Source organism: Danio rerio, chromosome 13 (assembly GCF_052040795.2).
Source record: "Danio rerio strain M-AB ecotype USA chromosome 13, GRCz13ab, whole genome shotgun sequence".
In the NCBI taxonomy this organism is placed as follows: domain Eukaryota; kingdom Metazoa; phylum Chordata; class Actinopteri; order Cypriniformes; family Danionidae; genus Danio; species Danio rerio.
Genome location: NC_141033.1, coordinates 42,667,789 through 42,693,093, shown reverse-complemented (window position 1 = coordinate 42,693,093; position 25,305 = coordinate 42,667,789). Strand labels below are relative to the sequence as shown.

The 25,305-nt window shown below is 35.2% G+C and overlaps 2 protein-coding genes across 16 annotated transcripts in view; one reads left to right on the top strand and one right to left on the bottom strand.

Annotated features, from left to right (window-relative positions):
* The window catches only part of crtac1b (cartilage acidic protein 1b), a 200,807-nt gene that overhangs the window by 83,821 nt on the left and 91,681 nt on the right, over positions 1-25,305 (top strand). For 7 of the 15 annotated variants that reach the window (XR_015506276.1, XR_015506279.1, XR_015506285.1 and 4 more), the window contains one exon: positions 6,913-7,060. Coding sequence is in view for 3 of the 15 variants with exons in the window: in XM_087279706.1 (XP_087135832.1) it covers positions 6,913-6,965 (53 nt within the window). In the remaining 12 variants the exon portion in view is untranslated. Of the gene's footprint in view, positions 1-6,912; positions 7,585-8,202; positions 10,056-25,305 lie in introns of those variants that run through there. The other 8 variants (XR_015506275.1, XR_015506278.1, XR_015506281.1 and 5 more) reach the window with 5 other exon arrangements.
* The window catches only part of golga7bb (golgin A7 family, member Bb), a 42,857-nt gene continuing 27,830 nt past the window's right edge, over positions 10,279-25,305 (bottom strand). The window contains exons 4-5 of the mRNA XM_087279733.1: positions 19,948-20,049; positions 10,279-11,808 (exon numbers count right to left, since the gene is read on the bottom strand). Of these exons, the coding sequence (XP_087135859.1) occupies positions 11,725-11,808; positions 19,948-20,049 (186 nt within the window). The 3' untranslated portion in view covers positions 10,279-11,724. The remainder of the gene's footprint in view (positions 11,809-19,947; positions 20,050-25,305) is intronic.

Sequence of the window (25,305 nt, the reverse complement as noted above, 5' to 3'; positions counted from 1 at the left end):
TAAATTTATTTATTTATTAATGATTATGTGTATACACACACGTATAGGACAAAAAAAAAACACATTTTTGTATAACTTATTTGCTTTCAACTCTGCCTTTAATTCTGAATGCATTACTTTTGATTATTATTATTATTTTACAATATGGTGTGGTATTTATTAGGGATGTTTCGGTCAGGTTTTTTTGCCTCAGAGTCTGATTGATTTGATTTTGAGTATCTGCCGATACTAAAACCTGATCCAATACTTCTATAATTCATAAAAAAAGAATAAAGAAGAGCAAAGAAACAGATCCAGGATGTTCCTTTTTTTAATTCACCTTATTTTAACATTCAACAACTCTGTTAACAAGCAGAGCACTTCTGTGAGGTAGCTTGAACAATCGAGTAATAAATAACATCAACTCTTCACTTTTGGACTTTAGTGCAACAGTAAATATTTAAAAAAAATCTAATATAAAACAAATTGCCCCTCAACTTAAAACACCCAGCAGGCAATACCAAGTTTATATATCTCACAGTTTGCTATGGCAATGTTGTCGTCATCAACTTTATGATACCTTCAGACCGCAGACATACTCGTGCTTTCTGCTTCAAGTTGCTTCCATGTTCTATTTTGCCAGCGTTTAACCAATAATGTCTTTGCAACAAAGTGATGTCTTGCCGCACACATTGCTGTTTCTGTGTGAAGTCAAGAAAGAGGTCTAATTCTGTGCCCCCTCATAACTATTAATGTGTTCTGATCGGGAGGTAACATCCGATTCCGATCGAGTCTGAAACCGCATGATTGGGCCTTATTTCCGATCACGTTATCGTATCTGGACATATCTTGTCAGGGCTCGAAATTGCGACCATTTTGGTCGCATATGCGCCCGAAAATTAATCTATGCGACCTCATAATATATTTGGGCGCATTAGTGCGACTGCAGATAATGGTTGTAGTGCGACCTGTTTTGATTTTTTTGTAAAAGAGTGCTGAATCGCTTTTCCCTGCCGCTATATTGGTTCATATTAGCTGTCATGCACTCAAGGTATTCTGCTGTTAGATGACAGGGAAGGAGCTTTTATGACCACGGGAAATGCAAACGGCTGAAGAGTAAAAACTTAAAGCACACAGGTTTGCAAACCCCATCTAAAGTTGAGGCGCAGATGAAAGCGATCATGACACGTCACGTGGTCGATAATGATCCGCCAGCTGAGATCAATCGAGTACGCGCTTCTTGGAGAAGGTGCCCGAATCTCGATGCGTTGCATTCACTGCGTGTTCAGCGCAAATGTCGGCTAAAAGTCAAATCTAATACTAAACACATCATCGCCAAAGAAGCTCGCCTTTACTAGGTTTACACTGAAACTGCGGCTCATAACAAAGACCGGTATTGCGCCGATGGTTAGCGCAAGAATCCTGCTCTGCCTGCTCATAAATTGGGTCAGCTGACTCGCCTACTTTTCCACTAACACAGAAAAATGAAGATCATCTCAGACTGAACTTTTAAATTGACACAAACTGAAACCAAAACTTTTAAAGAGTGATAGAAGTGAGACTTTACTTAGGCTACTTTCTTTTGTCTATTCTTTTTTGAGGTGTATATTATTTTTTTATTTATTTACTGATGACTGCTTTGCAGCTTTCATCATTGATTTGAATGATTTATTATAATCTTTTGTTTGTTTTGTTGCAGAAATATTATTTATTAAATTGACATGCATATAAAAACAGCAGCACAAAATAAATATTTCTTACTGCAATGCTTCATTTTTGTTTGATGCAAACTATACAATTATTTTTCATAAAGTAACAGACTTTTTATAGCAGATAACCTACATTCATGCACATTCAAGGCAGCATCATAATGAGAAATGGAATTCATTGTTACTATTATTGTCATTTTTTATCATCATTAATATTCTATAGCCTAATTATTAGACATTCATTTTGGAATTATTGCACACAAATATCAATGTCTTCGCAGCATTAGTTAGATAGTTGTTTCTGGGTTTTGTCAGTCCTATTAATGTTGTTTTAAAATACAATAAATCCCTTAAAAAACAATTTGCAGCGGTGCTCATTCATTTTTGGTCGGTGCTCATAAATTTTTTCTGGTGCTCCTAAAATTTTTTTGGTGCTCCTAAATATTTGAAGTTGGGAGCACCGGTGCTACCAAGTAAAAAAGTTAATTTCGAGCCCTGCTAGTACTATAATACTCTGTATTTTCATCTGAATTACTGCTTACTTTGTATTTAATTTATTTGTGTCACTACAGGTTTAATACGGTCTTGGATGTGGAAAGTCGTTTCACCGTAACAATGAATATTACAATTACTCTCAGAGAAACAAAACATTTACAGAATGACTTCAGTTGGAGGGTTTTTCCAAACAATCCTCCTGGAGCAAATAATTTTGTCCTTGTCGTTGCCAGAATCACAATGCTTTCATATATCAGCAGGTGAATCTGCTCTTCTGCACTAATATCCTGGAGGAAGAACAGACCCGATGCAAATGCCCTATAAAACTACAGAACCCAACGCAGGCCGGCTTTGCCAAACTCATAACTCTAATCCTCCATCTCTGGCGCACAATCCTCTTCTGTCACATCAAGGGCAATGCCATTTCCCCTCATAGAAGAATATATGGCTTCTTCACTGGCCAATAATACTGCTTAATGTCTTCTGGGAGAGAAGCTTTTTTTGGGGGATAGTTAGACCTTGAATTAGACAAAAAAAATAAAAAAATAAAAATTAACCTGCCATGTTTGTTAACCAAACTCAAACACGAGCCCAGAAAACAGTCTGCTTTTATTTTACCGCTGTCTATGTATGAGAGAGAGGGAAAAAAACACGGTTTCCAGAGTAACAACAAAACATTTTATTTCGGTTCTGGATGAAAGCTGAAAACAATACCTCAGGATCCTGCTCACATCCAGACATTTAAATATATAATATATATATAAACAGTATAAAAGTTTTTTGATACATTGTTTCAGTGCAGTGACAGTAATAAACAGACAGCAGAGGAAATATCTGCTACATTGTTATATATTTTCCATGTCAAGATATATTAGTACAGATAATAAAACACATTAGTCTGTGGCTGCAATGAGCCACAGATTTTTTTAAGCAAGTAATGGAAAGTTATGCTTTTGTATTAGGAAGACATGAGCTTTTTTTACTTACATTAAATCAAACTTCTCTGTACAACAATATAATCTATAATACAAAACTAGTATTTGCATTTGGCCATAGTACAGTACATTTTACACACATATGATGTTCAATTTGGGACATGTATTTTCATTTTACCTTTGCTGACATGTACACCAAATGTTTGTTAATAGAAATGAAAAGTGAGTACTATGGTAAATTAATAGGCATAATGCTCGACACTTTACAAGAATTATATACACATCTGGTCTGAAATGCCAGGTTTGTCCATGTAAACAAATGTATTATATGTCTTTTTAATGTAATTTACATTTTTATGTCATGTTTTACTGATTTGTATGAACAAGCCCTGGGGTCTTTCAGACTGTGTTATAAATATCAAAGTCTATAATCCATCATTAGAGTCTATATGTCAAAGCAAGCCAAGACATATTTTAGATTTGCAGTCAGTTTTGTTTTTCTAAAAGAAAAAAAAAAGGGATGAATGTGAATGAGGTTTGGCAGATTCACTTGTACAAATCTTTCCTGAGCAATTTGTCACAAACATGCCCAACAAACAGTCAATATGAAATCAAAATCAAAATGTACTCTCTTAATGCATGTTCCTGATGTTATTGTGCATGATTAATCGCTGCTTACAAATCCAAATGAAAATGTTTGTAAAACAAACCGGATTCATTATATAAATGCCAATTTTTTTTCTCAGTCCAACCAGTTCTCAAGGAGAAACTCGAATCTCACTCTACATACTTCTCAAAAAATATGTCAGGAAAAAATATTCAGGGTTATTATATCAAAACTAGAACAAAAGTTTTGAATCAGGGTGCGAATTATACGATTGGCCAGGTGGGGGTCGGGGTTAACTTTTTTCAGTTGGTAGTATGTGTAATACAATCTGCAGTGAATCAAATATATGTATTTATTAAAATTTTATTTAAATTTATAAAAAAAAAAAATGTATTGATGTTTGCATGTGCTCCCTGCGTTCGCATGAGTTTCCTCAGTGTGCTCTGTTCCCCCCACTGGGAAAAGACGTGCTTGAATTTGGTAAGCTAAATTGGCTGTAGTGTATGTGTGTGAATGACTCTATGGGTGATTCCCAGTAATAGGTTGTGGCTAGAAAGGCATACATTGCGTAAAGCATGGTGGATAAGTTGACGATTCAATACGCTGTGGTTACCCCTAATTAATAAAGGGACTAAGCTGAAAATGAATGAATGGATGAATAAATGAATGAATGAATGAATGAATGAATGAATGAAAAACATATGAATTTTCAGTGTTTTATGGGATATTTAGTGTATTCTGACCCCCAGTAATTATTGAGTTCAAACTATGTTTAATTTTACTTTCCTTTTAGGCTATATGAAGATACAAACACCTGTTTTACAAGAGAAGTGTCTTGTGTTCTCTAGATCTGCTCGTATCAGACTGTTAATTTTTTTTTCTTACTATTAAAGTGCTGATTTCCCAAGCATCTTGTTTTGACGTCATTCAGGGGGATCAAGTGTTATTTAGGGGGGTCAGTCCCACCCCCTTCCAACCCCCCCTGTAATTCGCACCCTGCTTTTACTAATAAAATACACATTGAAATAAAATGTACAAAATTTTAACATTTTATTACACCTTTCTTAAAAAAATAAATTAATAAAAACTACAAATAAGTAAATAGAACAATTACAAAATTATGAAAACTAAAATAAAAAATCCAAATAGAAAAAAAATAAATAAATAATATCTCAGTGATATACAGTAACCTGGGGTCTCATTTATAAACTTGGCGTACATACAAAACTGGGCTAGAAACGTGCGTATGTCACTTCTCGCGCAAAGTAAAAAATAAATATTCTATAAAAAAATAAACTTCATGGGGGAACGTGCGCAGCTTTCAGTAAACTTTTTAAAATTAATCATATGATATAATGATAAAATATCATCATATGAACTATAATCATCATTAAACAATTACAATTCATTCTGGCATATTTTCACTTTAGGAAGGTTTTATGCAAAGATTTATAAATGAGAGCCCTGGTTTGTGTTGATTTAGGATGTGTTCACACTTGTACACTGTAAAAACGATTTGTTGACTTTGCTTGCCTTCACATTTTTAAGTAAATGAACTATGTGCATGATTATAATTTAATTAAGTTTCATCAATTAGGGATGTAACGGTATTGTAAATACCGTCATACCGCAATATCAAATTTTTTCGATATTACCGAAGTCGCATGACTCGGTAAAACTATAGGTCTTCTGAGAAAATTTGCTCAGGCGAATGAAGCGAACGGGACGTAGCTGAAACTACATTTCCCATCAGCCCAGGCGTGGCCATAATCCTTTGCGGTCTGTTGTCGCTACAGATCCAGTAATGCGGAAATGGAGTGTGCTGCTAATAGCGGAGATGAAAAAAAGATGGAAATGATCGAACCTAAAGCGGGTGTTGTCGCCGCGCGCGTGCTGAATAGCGGTGCTGTCGCGCGCGTTCTGATCAGCTGTGTTGTGGCGCGCGTATTGTAAAGCGCCGAGGGGGGGTTGAGCGCGCATACTCAAGAGAGTTGTTGTCGTGCGCCTACTGAAGGGCTGGACTGGACGGAGGTTGTGTCGCGTCGCGGGGGCACTTTTGATCGTTTTGGAAGGGCATTTTCTATCCAAGACTAAAAAGGGCATGTGCACTGCACAGGTTGAGCCCTATGTGTGCACGTGCCTGCAAGTTTGGGGACTAACAGTTATGGGGACTGCAGAAACACAGCACACTGTTCAGATTGATGCAGACATTGACTTGTACCGCAAAGAGATCTCTATCTCACTCATGGTTTGTCTTCTCAAGTGGGGGAAAGACAATGCACAACGTTACCCCACTGCTGTCAACCTGGGCCAAGTCATATCTCTCTTGTCCCAGAAACCTTAGTCCCAAATGAGAGGGTTTTTTTCTGTTGCAGGGGACATTGTAAATACCCAGAGATACCAGCTTTTACCAGATTATAATTATATGATAATTTTCCTTTAAACCCATCTCTATCTAAGTGAGTGAGTGATTAAATGTTGAATGTGGTGAGTTTTCAACAATACTAAATTGAAACTTTATTTTTTTTACATGGTTTAATAATTTTTTGTTATTAAAATTGAAGTTAGTGTTTCAAAGCTTACAGATAGATGGCTAATTTGTATGTCATTGACACTTTTGGCACTTTTTTGGAGTATTTTCAAAAGTTTTTTTTTTCCTGTAAATGATTCAATAAATACCGTACCGTGACATTCATACCGAGGTATTACCGAACCGTGAAATTCTGATACCGTTACATCCCTATCATCAATACAACAGTTCCAAGATACAATGAATTTACTCAGTTTTTTTTAGTAAAGTCAACTTGTTGCTTTTAAAGCAACTGGTTGACTCACTTTTTTTTAAATTAAAGTAACTAACCACTTTTAACAGTGTAGTTTGCTTTTATTGATTAATTTGGTCCCAATGAGGATAAAAGAAAATTATACATGTAGTCCTTGTTTGGACTGACATAAAACTAAACCTTTTCGATTCTTGTATTAAACTGTATTAAACAACATCACACAGTTTGCTTTAATCAAACTATCAAATATACCAAGTGTGAACACACTCTTAAACAAATTCCTTGGAATTCTGGAAATGTCTATCCAAGTCAGCTTCATTATAATAGAACACACACTGACTCAGCAATGACTGAAGTCCATTTGTAGACATGCATTAATAGTGCAATTCATGTACAATTTACAGAAGTCCACGGTCCTGATGGATCAGCGCCAGGGTGGGTGTTTCCACAGCAGTGAAACATGAAGGCAGCAGGCACAGGAGATCTATGAGCACTACCATATACACAGCAGAACTGAGAACTGAGCTGAGGACAAACTGGAGAAGCTCAAAGGTGAGAAAAGTAATGGCATTAAATGATGAGTAGACAGCTAATAGGGTCATAAGTCGAATTTACCTTCATTTTTTGAGAGAAAAGAACTCAAAACATTCCTGTAGTCCAAAATGAATTATTATGAAACGTTTTGACAACAGAAAACATATTTTTTGCCTACATTGAAAGAATAGTAAAATCAGTGTTTCGATAATCAGCAGTCCGGTCACTTCTAAAAGGCAGTTACTCGGCTGGTCCACAATAATTTAGTTCATTCTTGTATTGATTGATTAATGCAGTTTGTGAATAGGTGGTTAATGAAGGATTGGGCAGTTGAACACTTACAAGACAGTCAATCCACAGCTTTTAGAAAAGTGCTGTTGCTGATTGACATGCAAACTTAAAGAGACAGCAGTACAGCCCATCAGAAATGTTAGGGTTTCCATTAATGTGTGGTTGGTTAAGCTTGGACAATATTTGGCCGAGATGAAACTATTTGAACATCTGGAGTTTGAGGGTTCAAAAATACTAAGAAATTTGTCTTTAAAATTTGCAAGTTTCAATTCTTATCCATGCAAATCACTAACCAATTTTAAATTTTATATATTTTATATATTTTTATATAAGGAAATACTGTAAATAAAATGCCTTTATGGAACATGAACTTCACTAAATTTCACAAGCCTGTTATGACCCGTTTTACAGTCATCAGCATCATAAATCCTTTAAAGGTTTAAATATTTTTATTTAAAAAAACGTATGAACATTTATATGTATTTATACAAGTGGTATATCATCTTTGCTTCAAATTAGAAAAAACTAATTACCGCTTGTGTAAGGGATTTCTAATGCAGCGCCTATGGGACAGAACAGCAAATTTGACATTTATTCTTTCCTCTGGCTGCCGTCATCAGTCCCACACAATTGTTTTCCTTTTTCTGAAAGTCTTTATAACATCATCCTGGAGTTTTCCTTTTATTATTTGAGCAAATAATTATTTATTGTGTTCGCCTATTCACTTTGCTCTAAGTTTTCCTAACTATGACGACTTCCGCTACTGAGAAACCCGATAGTGTGAAAGGGGTCTATATTCTGTTAATTTTGACATGAAATTATAATAATAATTCCTTACATTTATATACTGCTTTTCTGGACACTCAAAGTGCTTTACACATTTTTGGAGGAATCTCCTCATCCACCACCAGTGTGCAGCATCCACCTGGACGACGCGATGGCAGCCATATTGCGCCAGACCGCACACCACACACCAGCTGATTGGTGGAGAGAAGACAGAGTGATGAAGCCCATTATGACATAGGGATGTTTATGCTATGATGAACAGAGGCCAGTGGGCAAATTTGGTTAGAATGCCAGGGTTAAACCCCTACTCTTTTTTTTGAAGGACATCCTGGGATTTTTAACAATCTCAGATTTAGGACCTCGGTTTGAAATCATATCCGAAAGACAGTGCTCACTGAGCAGAAAAGAGCCCCCATCAATATACTGGGGCATTAGGACCCACACAGATTGCAGGATGAGCGCCCCCTGCTGGTCTCACTAACACCACTTCCGGAAGCAACTTAGCTTTCTTATGTGGTCTCCCATTCAGGTACTGACCAGGCACAGCCCTGCTTAGCTTCAGTGTGCAGACAAGTGAGAGTTGCTAGCTTCCGTCAATCAATCGATAAAAGAATTAATAAAGAATTGATCATTTAATCCATACTATCTGTTTTTCTGACATTTGCCACAAATATAACCATGCAACATAAAACTATGTTTAGGGTCACATATGATCATGTGTAAACCATATCATGTGTAAACCATAGCCTTTTGCTTGTCACAATTAATTACTGCACTTTTTTGTTATTTGTTTTATTTATTTATTTATTTTTTTTAAAGAAAAATTAGTATGCATTTTTGAGTTATGCCTGAGAGTCTAGCAAATGCTTAACATCAAACCCAACCAAGCAATGAAATATCTCACTGTGGAGAACTGGTGAGTCAATCTTCTCTGAAGCAGATCAGTCAAAATAAACTATATCTGGCACATTTACATGTTGGATCTCCTCCAGTCTGCACTCAAACCAGAGGTAGGTTTTATGATACACAAATAATTAAGTAAAAAAATAAATAGAAAAATGAGGCATGCAGCTAGAGTGGCTGCCAGTTGCTGTTATTGAGTGGAGATGAAGCATTGGCTGGTTTCAGCATATTGTCCATGACACTGAACACTGAAGCTCTGAGGTGCAGGTATGTGGTGGAACTAACAGAAGGAACATGAGCCTGGAGCTCTACGAAGGGTCAAGTCTGCCAGTGAACTGAGGCACTGCTGAATTTGGCCCCAGCGGGATGAATAGAAAGAGCTCAGTCACTGTCCAAACTAAATAAGGACCAATGCTTTGCTGGAAAAAGCAGCATTAGTTGTTCATTGTGCTTTAAAATCTACATCTACATCAATCCCAATGCATTTAAAAATGGGGGTTTCATGTCAGAATTGTATACATGTTGGCATTTTAAGGAATTAAATTTAATAAAAGTAAATGAGATGAAAACAAGATTAGATATATTAAGGTTTGCATGCTGCATGATTATTATATTGGCAAAATATATCACCACTTTTTGGTGTGTAGGTTGCATGTCCATCGTATGGATCTAAGGCCCTGTTTACACCTATTATTAAGATTAAGTTATGGTCAATTGGATTCCAAACAAATATGATTTGTGTTAGAAATAGGACTGGTAAGAGAACTTTTTTTTTGTCTTTATACCAAACTATTTCAATTGAGTTTCAGTTCCTCATGTCTCGCAATCCTAAAAATGAGGTCAGTTGATAAGGAGGTACTGTAGGTGGCACTTTGTGGCTGTTCAAAAACATTCTACAGTTTTGACTATTGTAGTGCTGGACGTGGTCAAAAGTGGACAATCCTGAAGTGTTTCTAACCACATTTACCCCTGTTTTATTGTCATCTACTTGTATTGAAATTGTGAATAAATAAAGGACCACATATCTAATTGCTTTCCTGTTATCATAATCTTTGCAGGAATCCAGTTTCAAAACTGTTGAAAGCAACATTTATCTTTAGCAGCACTGAAAGGGTAGCTTGTAAAAGTATTTTTATGGTTTGACGTCATGTCTTACTATATATATATATATATATATATATATATATATATATATATATATATATATATATATATATATATATATATATATATATATATATATTATTTTATTTTTTACAGACCAAATTAATCAAATTGTGAGAGTGCCTTTAATAAGCGACTTTATCCACGGTAAGAAAGTGCTGTCTCACTGCAGACACAAAGGCTAATCTTTTATTTTGGTTTTTCAAATGCATATTAGTGTAGATATAACCTTACGCCAAAAGCATATGTTTGTTTTTATGTGCACGCTGTTTTTATACAACGATTCATATATCATCATCAGCACAGTACAAACGCGATCACATGTGCTCTTTGAACTGTTTTCCCATCAGTTTTTTCCACAATACTACAGTACAATATATGTGACCCTGAACCACAAAAGTTGAACAGGTATATTTGCATGGCCAACATTACATTTTATTGGTCAAAATGATTTTTCTTTTTAATGCCAAAAGTTAATACAATACTAAGTAAAGGTAATGTTCCATAAAGAAATTTATGCTAGTAATATGCATTGCTGAGAACTTAAAGGCAATTTTGCCAGTATTTAGATTTTTTCAGATTCCAGTAGTTCTATAGTTGTATTTCTGTAAAATAATGTCAAATCTTAACAAAGTAAACAACAATGTAAACCATCAAATACTGCCATCAGCTGACATTGTACAAATCTATAAAAAAAATATCACTTTTTCAACTATACTTAAAAAAAAAACCTAACATATGCATACAACATTTAAATAGTTGTATCTCGGCCAAATATTGTCCAAGCTTAAAGTATACATCAATGGTTTTGTGGCCCTGGGTCACATATGGGAACAGTGGACCGGTTCATTGCTTCATAGTCTGGAAAAAAAATTACATAAACATCAATAACGAACTACAGAAGAAAGCAAAACCAATAGACAAATGTATTGAAGAGTACAAAAATAATGTCATTTGCTACTGTAACTAAGACATTATTGATCAGTTTTTGATAATTAAGCACAGACATTGGAAAAAGGAAGAATCTTTATGTTTCAGATGCTTTTAAATTTAAGTAATTATACTTTGGGCATAAGTATTAAGTAAGTATTGGGCTGTTTAAGTTATTGTTTAGAATACGGAAAGTAGGTAAACCACCGTATTAACAGCATGATTACTAGCTAGAGACCAGCGAATATGTTTTAAAATCTATTTTAGCCTGGATTTTCCAGAGCAAAGACAGTAAGAAGCCTGCACTCTGTCCATTGTAACTGTCTGCTAGCCCTCTTCAGTATGTGAGACACGGAGGGCGTCGCATGTATTTTTCACTAATGGAAATGCAGAGGCTGAATTAAAAGAGGTATGAAAGGGGAGGAGGTGTGTTTGTGAGTTAAAGCTCCTGGCTTTGCACTAGTTGTTTGGAAGAAGCGAGTGAGTGAGCAGTACATATACTCCCTCTCTCTCTTTCTTTAAAATCTGGTGCTCTCATGTTTCAACATGCGGATTTTGGCGAGCGTACCGGCCGCTCTGTACCCGTACCCCTGGTGCTGTTCCTCCAGTCATTGAGCTGTGCTGCTGGACGGAGAACTGCCACTGGAGCTGGAGCTGCTGGAGCTACTGTCCTCAAAGATGGAGATTTCAATCTGGAAGATCACAGTCAAGGGTTCAATACTGTAATGTTGAAACATAACAGTCCTAGAATGAGAAATTCATGAATTTTCCTTGAGCTTAGTCCCTTATTTAGCACAGGTTAACTAAGTATTGAACCACCAACTATTCCGGCATATGTTTTATGCAGCGAATGCCCTTCCAGCCATAACCCAGTACTGGGAAACACCCATACACTCACAAATTCACACTTACAAACTACGGACAATTTTGTTTAATTTAGTTCAATTAACCTATATCACATGTCTTTGGACTGTGGAGGAAATCCATGTGAACATGGGGAGAAGATGTTATCACAATCGAAGTGAAAAATGCTGTGAAATATGACCATTTACATACTGTGTAAAGTCATCTACCAAAAAAGTATAAATAACATAAGGATTGCTTAAAAACACTTAGACATGCACCAAAACCATAAACCTCCAAGCTGAGAGGTGAGCATCTGGTAAATCGTTCCATTCCCTCAAGAAAATTAGACCTAATCAGACGTTGAGATTTTGCAGTATTTTGCAAACGCGGTAGCATAGCAATAACGGAATTTAACCCATCAGTTGTTTGATTTAATTTAACTTGAACATCTCTTTCCTATGAGCTCAACCCAAGCCCTGTGATGAGTTCCTGGTGGTCAGTGTGGTAGGAAGTGAATGGCAGCTATTGTTTGTCCATTGCTCCTAAGGTGACAGCTGGTTGGATTGAGCAGGACTGTGAACTGATGATGGGGCCGCCAAAGCCGACCGGGGCCTGCAGTCAGAGGGAATTGGAGGAATGGGACTGCCAAGATAGCTTGATGGTCCACTGGATAGATTTCCCAAAAAGAATCACCCAAAATTATGGGATCCAAAGAATAATATGTTCCTGGAGGATCGCTTGAGGGTGCATTTATTGTCATACCTGAACACTGTGAACATACTGTACATTCAATCCAAAAATTACTCAGACAGCAGACATATTATTCGATTTTTTGTTGCGGTTGCAGTATACTTCATTTATGTAAGGATAGTGAAATAAGGTAAACTGTGATGTATTTTACCCAAAAATCAAAGTATTGATAGTTACTATTTTGACGTTATAACACTTTAAAAATGCAGAGATAAACACAATTCCTTCATGTTTTTGCAACACAAATCAATTAAGTTAACTTTATTTTTTTTATTTTTATTTTTTTTTACAAATTTAGGTGTATTCAACATAAAACAATTAGAAATATATATATATATATATATATATATATATATATATATATATATATATATATATATATATATATATATATATATATATATATATATATATATATATATATATATACGAAAATTCTGGATGCACTTGACCAAAAGTTAAAACTGAAATTGCATTGTAATGATTTTTTATTTTTATTAAATAATATTGTTAAGACTTTTTAAATTGAGTGTAACATATTATACTGACTTCAAAAGAACACAGGCTAACAAAACAACCAGATTTTATTGACAGTAAACGAGTCGAGAAGTTTCATTTTACCAGCATTGCCATGACAGCACAGAAGTGCCATTGCAAGCAAGAATATATACTACATACAATAGAAATGTATTGTCAGTACGTTATTTGGTCGATTTTCCCAGTGAGCATGTGTGATATATTTGTTTGTGTTTAATGCCATTCCAGCATCTATGTTTATTTTCTTGCTGACATGAACAGAATATTCACAGAGCAGAATGTTAAGCTATTTTTAACTTTGACTGTAGCGAGCACGCTCCACTGCAGCTGCTTTTGCATTTTACGCAGCAACAAACTTGCATTTGCTTGGTGCATTGAAATGAATGGGTTTCATAGTGCTGCACTTTCCGTGTCCGGTGTGAAAGCCGATTTCCTCCATGCTACATCTGGAATATGTTTGACTACATCTGGAATGAGTTCTGAACATTGCTAGGCAGTTTGGTGCAGCGTAAACATTTTTAAGCTTATATTTTCAGCCATTTTTTTTCTCTTTTGGTCGAAACTGACATTTCACAAAAGTGAAATCTTTCAGAGCGTGACAATTTGTAACATCCTTAATTCTTAAAGTTGTCAGAAATATTTTTGGTTAATTTTAATCCATTATATCATGTACTTTTCTAACAAAGTTCTGACATTGTCCAAATAAATTTGACAGTTTAACTCTAGTAATATTTTATTATTATTTTCTAAACTGTAGACTGTAAAAATGCTGGGTTCCACACAATTTCTTTATGTGCCCCAACAAAAATCAATTAACACCTTAATTTATACATGGGTTTAAAGTCCGTTCTAACTTTCTATATTTTTGCAATACATTTATTTTGTTCCTTGGTATTCCAGGAATTTCTCAATTAACTTGTTTTTGACCATCACAAATCCTTATTTATTTCTTACATTTTGAATAAAAATAAGTTATGTTGATGTATCAGGGAGTATTTTACATATTAGGGAATGTTTAGTGCATAGATAAACTGATTTCAAATGATAAAACAAAACAAATTCCCAGCCAAGCATGAAATTGCATAATAAATGTATGTGGGTCATTTTAGACTCATGTTGTGCATTAGTTTCAGTTATAGTTAATTTAACTATTTAATGATTTATTATAACATTTTAGCTATTCAATACTATTAAGATATGGTATTATTCAAAAGCCTTATAATGATAGGATAAAAACTCACAAAACCGCATTTTTGTGAATAAATCCTCCTGGATGTACATGCTGATTTCTTTTTTAGGAAAACCCAACACAATCTCACGGCAATTCGTAAATTTTTCATTTAGTGGCTAATTCGTACAAATTCATACAATCTAATTCGTACATTTTAGTACGATTTGTGTATCCCCCAATGACGGTTGGGTTTAGGGGTGGGGTTAGGTGCCACGTCTCCTTTTTAAAATCGTACATTTTCTTATGACTGAACTCGTACGAATTCGTACAAATTAGCCACTAAACTGCCAAAACGTAAAATACTTACGTTTTCTCGTGAGATCAGGCTGGAAAACCGCATTAGAAGTTGTTTTTAAATAGCCTGTGCATCAAATAGTTAACTTCATAATTTTTACAAATGTAAGTGGATTTAACATAAAGCAATTAAGTTGTCCCCCACATAAAACTTAAGAGTTGTGTTGTTTAAAGTCACTTTAAATAAACAGCCTGAACAAACAGCAATTGTTTTTATTTATTTATTTATTTATTTATTTATTTATTTATTTATTTATTTATTTATTTATTTATTTATTTATTTATTTATTTATTTATTTATTTATTTATTTATTTATTATTATTACTTTTTTAGCAGATAGCCTGCGAGTTATGTTGAAGGTGTCTGAATACATGTTAGCTTGCCTGTATATTAGGCATCAGTAACAGCAAGCTTTCCCAAAAAGTGAGCTAGTTCTGTATAATTTTCTGTGCACATATTCAGAGAAAAAAATGGCAACTAAAAAAAAGTTTAAACCACAATAATGATCAAAAGGGAATGAGTTACCAAGGCAACTAACAGGTTATTGGGCTTCATACTGTGTCGAGCCTGATCTCTGCAAAGTGACGAGTTTTCAGGCAGAAATCAAAAGGCTTGACAGCAGCAGAGCAGCAACATCTCATTAGGTGAGTTGCTTAGAAACAAGCAATAAAAACAGCAACATTTCAAATGCCTGTTGGATTTAAATGATCAGTAACATTTATTTATAATGAAGAGACATATTACCTTCATTTTAAGGTAAAGTTTAACAAAAGCATTTATTTAACCCTCTACCGCATGCATTATAATAAGTGAAGTTTATTTGTGAACTAATTTCAAGAGGATCACATGCTTATGATTGTTAGTGACTGGACCTGCATTATCTAATTCACAATGCACCAATCAAATCCTTCCTAAGCCACTACAAATACCCTGGGTTACGTATCACAATTATCTTCATTTTGAAGAATACCCCTTCCACCCCTACTCCTCCCCCTCCTACCTAGATGGGTGACACGTGACCCAGTGCTTAGCTCTGTTGTCTCACAGCAAGAACGTCTCTGGTCCCAGACTTTACCAAACCAGCAGATGTTTCTGTGCTGAGTTTGCACGTTCTCCCCGTGCTCACGAGGGTTTCCCCTGGGTTTCCCTGTTTGCTCCCACCATTAAAAGACATGCAACCTAAGTTTATTGACTAATCCAAATCAACACTATAGACTTGTCCTAGTACTTATCTCTTTAAAGAGCAACTACTATCTCCTCTTCAGCCACCATGATGGGAGTTCTCGAGATCTACCTGAGCTCAAACTCCCCTCTCGCCTTGCAACGGGAGGGAGCCCTGGGCTCGAGAATCTTTTTAGCTCAGGGCTCTCACCTGGGACAGCATGCCAAATTAGCTTATAATCAATCATCAGCTAAGTGTGAGCTCTTAAAATCTATTTAAATATTTGACTGTTTTTCTTTTCTTAGAAAATATTTTTGGAATTTTATTTAAGGTATAAAATTTGCATATGGCAACAACATCCAACAATGGATATAACTTAGAAATTTCAAATTTAGAACTTTCATTATAATTAATAATTATGTTGTTTAAAATGATTTAATTGGTGTATTATAAGCTTTAACACAGAACTTATAAATCACACCTTCACACAGCTTTCATTTATTTCATTCTTTTTTGCTGAATATTATTGAAAACAAACATGATATTGTATTATCATTTATACAACATACAGTAAATTTAAATTGTTTCTCCTGTAAAAATATAACAAATAAATAACAAGTCTAGTATATCCAGATGCATCAGAATACTGTAGCTACTAGCTAACAATATTTATATATTATACTATATATACTACGCCTGTCTTAAGCTAACTTACTTGAAATGTCTCCATCACTGCTTTTATCAAATGTCCAATATGCATCATTCTCATGGTCACTAAAACCCATCTCATCCTCATTTTCATCTGCAGGAAGAGCCACGTCTGTCCTTTTCTTCTTTCACTCACCATAGAACATGGTGGTGCTAGCTAATGCACTGTTCCCTGTATTTATATCTATTCAAAAGTAGTATTGCTATTAAAACTAGATGTTATCTATAATGCAAATGCCATTAGCATACAACTAATCAACATTATATTACTAGCATTCATGTTATTGTTACAACTTAAAAGTGCACAGCTGACCTTGCTAGCTAGCTAACCCATTGCTATGTTGCACGTTCCACTATTGCAGATTTGCCATTTAGCAACACATACATTTGATCCATTTACAAAAAACTAATTTGATTAAAAAATAAAAATGAGTTGTGAATATGTCTTCATAACTTACTGGAGGTGATGTTTCAGATTTTTTTGTGGATCTGACGTAATTTGATCCTTTGTTTCTATTGATGATTACATTTGCATTCAGCAATAAACGCCAGTCTGTCAGAAATTGTGCTACAGCAAAACACAGCATGTCATGTGACTTACCAAAGCACATGATTGGCTACACTAAGGTCTTCTCTTTCCGACAAAAAAATTTAAACATTGGTCTTAAAGAAACAGTGTCAGGGAAATTAACATAAATGTCATGTTGCCATATAGTAACACCATGTGATAGAGAGTTACAGTAAAGTTGTATTTATTTGTAGCATTAAAGGTATTTTTAACTGACACATTGCACTTTGAAAACATAGGGGTAAATGTTTGTTTTGTCAAATATTTTTTTTATTAAACTAATTCTTTTTATTGAATTTGTCTCAATAATTTTGAGTTAAGAATTAAATGTAAATCGTCTTATGATTTTGTATGGCATTTATGCTTATTCTGGTGGCTTTTTCACTATAAGCCTCCATTAATACTGAAGACAAAATGAATTAATGATAATATAGATTATGTGCACTGTATGTATGAGAATGATTGTCTTCTTTATTAGATATTTTTATTTTAGATATCTGTTGCCTGTAGAAATGAAATATTATCTCCGGCAGCTTTGTGGTTAGCACTGTCACCTCACAACAAGAAAGTCTCTGGATTGAGTCCCAGCTGAGCCAGTTGGCATTTCCTCCTCGTGTTCATGTAGATTTCCCTTACAGTCCAAAGACATGCACTATAGGTGCGGATGAACTAAATTGGTCATAGTGTATGAGTGTGTGTGAATGGGAGTGCTTGGGTGTTTTCCAGTACTGCGTTGTGGCTGGAAGGGCATACGCTGCATGAAACACATGCTGGAGTAGTTGGCGGCTCATTTCGCTGTGGTGGCCCCTAATAAATAATGTACTAAGCCCTTATATAGAGGAATAAATTAATGAATAGTTATCTCCAAAAAATCAATTAATTATTAATCTAGGAATATTAATGACTTCAAACTCTAGCTGTCAAACAGTTTGGTTGTCTAAAACCAACTTTGTCTGAAGCTTTCCTTTGCCACATATTCTTTAATCAGGTCTGACCTCAGATGCTTTCAGGTCTCAGACAGTCTCCTAGATACAACCATGGTGCTGGAAAATGGAAAGAAATGCCTACGTACCAAAAAAAGCAAAAAAAAAAAAAAAAAAAGCCTTATTTTCCCCCGCTTTATATCAACATGTCACTTCAGCTCAACAGCTCAAGGTGAAGTGATATTCCTTGTACAGCACAGTATGTGTCTCTTATAAAAAAATCTGTAAAAAAAAAAGTTAATTTTGGGAAAAAGACACACAATCACGGTGTTGACTGGTAATGTGCTCTGCCAAACCAATGATAAACCATCTTGTATTTTTGTGGAATATCAGAAGAAAATATGGAAATAATCTCAGCCTGAAGCTAAAACTGTATTTTTAGCAAGCAAAACTAGTGAGTTTCTTCCTCTGCTGAACACAACAGAAGATATTTTGAAATGTGATGGTATCTGAACAGAGGATGCTCACCACTGAATTTTATGGTAGGAATAATTATTATATAAGTCAATGGTGGCCATTAGCCTGAAGTGGAAATCAGTAGTGACCCATCTTTCTACACTGTAAAAAACAACCCAGGCTTATTATTAGTATACACCCCTGTATATATTCCAGACAGTGCAACATATATCCCAGGAGTTAGGTTTTTTTGCAGTTTTTATTTTCGCGAATCCACCATAGGCCTCTGTGTAAGCTTTTTCAGATCTACGATTTCTTTCTCAAGTGCCATTCGCGCCTGCTGTTCTTGTGTAAATCCACCAGAGGCCACTGTCAACTGACTGACCGACCGACCGATACCCCCACCCACCCCCTTTCCTAAATCTATCCCATAATGTTTTCAAAAGCACCGGTCCCACTTTATATTAAGTGGCCTTAACTAATATGTACTTACACAGGAATTAATAGTTTGTTACAATGTACTGATTGTGTAAATACATGTATTTTATTGTGTACTTATGCTTGATTAAATACCTGTTTGTATTTACATCTGTAATTAACTTTTGTAATTACATTTGTAAATACACTGCTGACCATTCCCTACACCTTAACCCACCCTTAAACCTACCCATGCCACCAAACCTGTCCATAACCCAACCCCTATCCCAACTCAAGAGCACCACAAGTGTTCTCAAATACATTATGAACACAGTAAGTACATTGTATTTATTTTTGATGCAAGTGCATAGTAGGTAAGGACACTTAATATGAAGTGGGACCAAAGCACCAATTGACCCGATCACCCCTATCCCTAAACCCAACCGACAGTGTTTTCAAAAGCAACCCAGAAAAAAAGATTTTTGTTTTCCAATCTGTTATTTACTTTCTGGAACCATTCTTCCGAAACAGAAGTCGAACAGAAGTCGTTCGCGTCGGCAGCCACTCCGTAGCATTTTTTTTTACAATGAAATGCAGCCATACGTAGCTCTGGCTACATAATTCACGTTCTCCACAAATGTATATGGGGTACGTTTTCACAATGAGCCTGTTCATAAAAACATAAAAAAAAATTACTTAAAAAATTTAATCCATTGTCTTAAAATGCTGAGGTAAACTAATTATGAGCATAATTATAAAAATGAAGTTAAATCATATTAACAGCCTCAAGTTACAATGGATTCATGCGTTTTTGTAAGTAAAGTGAACTTCCCATTTTTAAGGCAATGGGTTTACTTAATTTTTTAAGTAAAGTAAATAATCACGTTTTATAGAGACTCGTTTAAAAGCATCCTATAGAGAGCGTGTGTAAAGGATACCACTCGCATGCCTCTCTCAATGGGGTCTGTTAAGAGCAAACCTCTAGGTGCAAAGATCTTCTCGTTCTGCTCCTGGATGTACATGCTGATCTTTTTCAGGATCTGTGGAAAACAAAGCAGGAAATATTATTATTGCTTGTTTGAGCATATTGTTTTTGATTTTTTTTTTTTTGTTAATGCAGTTTTGGTTAGACTTTCAAAATAAAAAGCTATAAAAGTCAAAAGAATGATAAAATTCAACAAACAATCTAAACAACAAAACAACTTAAGCATTCTTAAAAACATATACTGCAAAAATAGTTGTAAATTTACAGCTTCTGTTTTTGTGATTCACTGGTATTTATTTAGTTATTAATTCCATTATGTGGCATTTTATAGACATTTTATTAATATTATTGACATTTTAGTAGTTTATAAGAACTGTGTAATAGCTTGTATAATATACAATGTATGTTACCTTTCGAGCTCAAACACGTTTACGTCATCAATGATGTGAATGTTCAGTTTTTAAGAGAAGCACTCTCATTCTGTACAATGGAGCTTGCTTTAAATACATTGTTTTGTATTACTTACAGATCCGCCACTTTTGACACTTATAAATGTTTATGAAATCATTGTGCTGCATGTATTAGGCGATTTGCTGAAGGTGGCAGCTGACATTCAGCAGGGGGTTTGGATCTTTGATAAACTATGACAGTTCGCATTCATTGAACAGTAAGAATAATTAATAAATCCATATGAAACAGTCCCTTAAAAGTAATGTTGATTCTTCAGTTTTGTGCTCAGGTGCGATTTGCTCTGGCAGACCTCTTCCAACTGGGCCAGGGCTAACCAACTGAACTGCGCCAAAGACTTTAGAATGCAAAAGACATGCCACTCATACACTTTTGAATGGGGAAAAGTGTAACTGTCAATATGGCCGAAGAGCATATAATCACCAAGAGGTGACACTCTAGTGTAATTTGGGAAGCCTATTTTGGAATGAAAACTCCAATAGAACAACAGCATATTCTTAAGTCTGTAAAATAAACTATTAAAAGCGCTGATGATTGTGATAGTAAGTGTTGTGTTGTCGTCTTTCAGGTTGTATCTCCGCTTTAATGCACTTTTAAAATAAATAAATGATAAACAAAGCAGCTGCTTGCCATCGCAACAGCAATAAGATCCAATGGACAGCCGATCGCTTTCACTCAAAAATGGCGGAATCCAGAGCTGTTGCTGGCCGCTGCTGTGGCAATGGAACGTTCTATTGAGTGTCTCCTCTTGGTCATTCTAAGCTCTTTGATATGGCGAATGAAGCCGCGCCTTCTAGTACAGGAGCCAATCAGCGATCGCTATATGGTGAATAAAGCCCGCCTTCTACTACACAAGCCAATCAACAAATGCTATAGATTTACAATTCTCCGGTGGAGGGACTTGGACCAGACGTGAGTTTCTGCAGATTTTGTGTGATAACAACATTTAGAAATGAAATTAAATAGACAGTTGTTGTTTAATTCTATTGGTTATTCATAATATATAATGTAATTGTAAGCCTGGCAAGTAGTTTTGGAGAATTTGATGTTTCCCCATTCAGACAGAATGCCCGAGCATACTGCCCGAGAGGCATTTCAAAGATGGTCGCCGAGTGAAATGACTTGCCTTAAAGGGACTTTGATCGCACTCAGGCACGATTTGCAGCACTCACACTTGTCAAACAAACCGGGACAAGCGCTCGGAGGTGGTTCGGATAGCCTAGTGTGAGAACACCCTAAGTTAAACATCGGAGAATGAACTGCCAGTTTATAACGATATTTTTATTTACCACAACTTACAACAGCAGCCCAGAAAATATATATCACTTCAAACTTGAAAAAAATCAATGAAAGTCATGTTTTTTTCACATCAAAAGTTGTTGGAGAAAAGATCAAGGTCCTATAATGCAGTTCAAAACCATAAACAAACAAACAAAAAACATGAATCACAAAATACAGAAAATGGTTCATTTACATATATTGTTTTTATTTTTTATTTTTTGTGAAATCAATAGAGGTTGACACTATTGAAAGAAAATTGCATGTACATTACACAAACAGTTACAAAGAAAAAATTTGTAACATTAAATGTTTTAAATGTTTATTTTAATTCATTAAATGTCAGTTTTTAAAAACACTGAAATAGTATTTTCCTGTAAAACACTGAATTATTTAAAAATTTTAAATAAAATAACATATAAAAACAATAATAAAAAGCTATAAAAATAATACCAATAAAAATAAATTGTTAACTGGATCTGAAATATTTTATATTAAAACACACTCTAATACTATGTATGTACAACGTTGGTCGTTCTCTAATGATTATAAATCTACACAATTCTTATGTTATTACATTGTATTTTTCCTGTGCCATTTCTGAAAGCATCAAAGGCATAAAAGCAGTAGTTTATTTAGATGACTGATTTATTTGCTTGCCTGTGCAAGTGAGCATTGCGAACGCTGTGTGAGTTTCACTTCCCCAGTGGAGTGAAACTGTGCATCTCTTTGCTTTCCACTCGACAGAACCGCCCGTGAAAAGAGCAGAGATGTTTGTAATAAGGGAAGAAAACGGATCTGTTCTGGGTTCAGTGGCCATGAACAAACTTCAGGATGAGCAATGACTCACAGGAGAAAATCCAACACATGCTGCTAATATGCTGCTTGGCGCAACAGGAGGTGAAATATGTTTTTCCAGAACAAAGTGTACAAGCGCACTTTTATCCAGAAAGTTGCGTTCATTTATCATGGTTAGAAATTCCATTTAAATACGGAGTCAGGTCCAAAAGCTGGAGACCACCAGTGGAAATGCGTTTTCATTAAAACGTGTACATCAGCATAATAAGCTGAGAGGAAAGATGAACATGAATACCTTGGTGTCTGGTAGTTTGTCGAGCCTTGGCTTTAACGACAGCAGCATTCAAGCCTCATGAAGTTACATTTATTCATTTAGTGGACTCCCTTTAGCTCATGGTGGGATGATTATTACAAGCACAATATACAGTTTAACAATTCATGCATTTCCATAGAAATTTTTGAGCTACTACCAGGATCTTCAGACTCTGTACAGTTTACATGATCATTCTCAGAAATTGGCTAATTTTATTTAGATACAAAAAATGCATATCTAATCTAGAAATAAAATAATACAAAATTAATAAATATGGATTATAATATTAGTGAGATTGTAACAAATCATATTCTAATATTTTCAAAAATGTAGAATTTTTTATTTAATACTAGACGCAAGGCAACATAGAATTTGGGTTGTCTTTGTTTAAATATATATGGATGGTTGATGTTAATACTTATCAGCGATGGGATTAACGGCGCTATTAATAAACTGCGTAACTAATGGCGATACTTTTTTCCGTAACGAGTAATCAAATGAATTACTGTTTCCCCTGTTACAATGTCTTTACCATTACTGACAATAAAATGCATGTTACTATAGTTGAGAACACTGAAGTGGTTTTTATGTCAGCAGCATCTCTTTCAGCCATAGGACCTCTCTTTTTCTGGAGTGTGTGTGTGTGTTTGGGGCTGGGGCGGGACAAATAACCAACCAGTGATGATGATTGGTGTGTCTGTGAACATGGTGTACCTGAGAATGTGATGATTGGCTTAGATAGAGTATATTTCCATCGTTTGCCAATCAGAGGCAGAGTAGAACGAGTGTTAACAAAAGCACACGCACAGTCAGTGGTACAAACCAATGACCAGGAGTCAGAATGATGACAAATCCAACAAAATCAAAGGTAGAGGCAAGAAAATAAACACTACTTTTTCCTTATTTTCTAATATTTATAATATGTTGAATTTGATGGTTGTCTCAAAACAACATAAAAATAGTGTAGATTAGTGAACATTGTAGAGGTCTGCATTCCCATGGCTGTAACATAGGAGCCGTGGGACCCGACCAGTTTTCTTGCAGCACGGGAATACATTTCCGAATAAAATGCGTTGGTAATGCGGTAACTCTGGTGTAATCTGAATGGGAGTGGGTGGGCTAACAATTTAGCGTTCCTGAGTCCTTACTGTATGTTATTTATCAACAGTATATCTGTGTTTTCCTCATTCTTATTGAGCACCGGTACAACCAGTCCTCACACAACTGTTGCATATGATGTTACACATATTTTTGCACAGTCTGTGAGCGCATCATCTACATAACGGTCCTAAGAGTGGGTTTTACCAACATGACAGAGACGAGTGAAGAGCAAAGTGAAGATGCGATGTCCTTCAGCTTGCATTAGAAAATGGTCAGTTTTATCTGTTATCTCTCATTTTTGGTAGCACCCAATTTAAATGTGAGATTTGGCAAACCACATCTACACATAGCGGGAACAGTTGGTTCGGGTAGAAAATTATTCTAAGCAGGCAGCAGGTGAACAAAGACTAAATATATAGCAGGAGCAGTAGAGTGCGGAAAAAAACCTGGCTGGAGCAGGACAAAATAATTAGTCCTGCGTTGACCTATAGTAAATGTTATATATTTCTTTTATAATCATTTGATAAATTAGTTTTTTAAGTAACGCAATACTATCCCTGCTAATCAGTTACTTTTATAATGATGTGACTCAGTTACTATTTGTGAGAAGTAGTAGCTATACAAATCCCACTTCTACTACTACTACTAAAAACATTTTTTTTTTTTTGCATAGATACTTTTAATGCTGAAGGCATATATAGCTGAAAGGCAGCCATACAAAAAGTCAAAATTATTATCCTTCGGTGAAATATTTAGTATTTTTAACATACTTCCTGAGTGATGTAAGAATGGGTTTATAACTACAGCGGTTCAAACTTTAGTTCTGCCGAATGACTAGAAAGTTTCTAGGCAAAACATCCTTCTGCAATCTTATACCAAACATGGCAGTTATAATAGCTAAAATGTAGGATAGCGTTGCTATTATGTGATTGTATTGTATTGCAATATGGAGCGATTAAGTGTTGATGTTAAATCAAAAGTAATTCACAGAATACTTAAAAATTAAATGATTTAATGACAATAATTATACATGGTTACAACTGAATTAGTTACAAATAACTGTATAGAATGATAAAACATGAAAGGATAAAAACATATGATATTAATTATACCCAGCTTAAATATAAAATAAAGTTATCTGAGAGAGACAGAGAGTGGGAGAAAGAGAGAGAGTAGGCCCCAAAGAGAGCCTGATAGCAGTAGAGCCAGAGAAGAGCAGAGCAGGAAAAGTGCAGAGCAGGAAAAGAGACAGAGCAAAGTTTACTGCATATTTTGTATCTTTCTTGACTATGTGACCAAATCCCAAATACTGAGACATTCAAACTGACCAATCAACATGTGACCACACCGTAA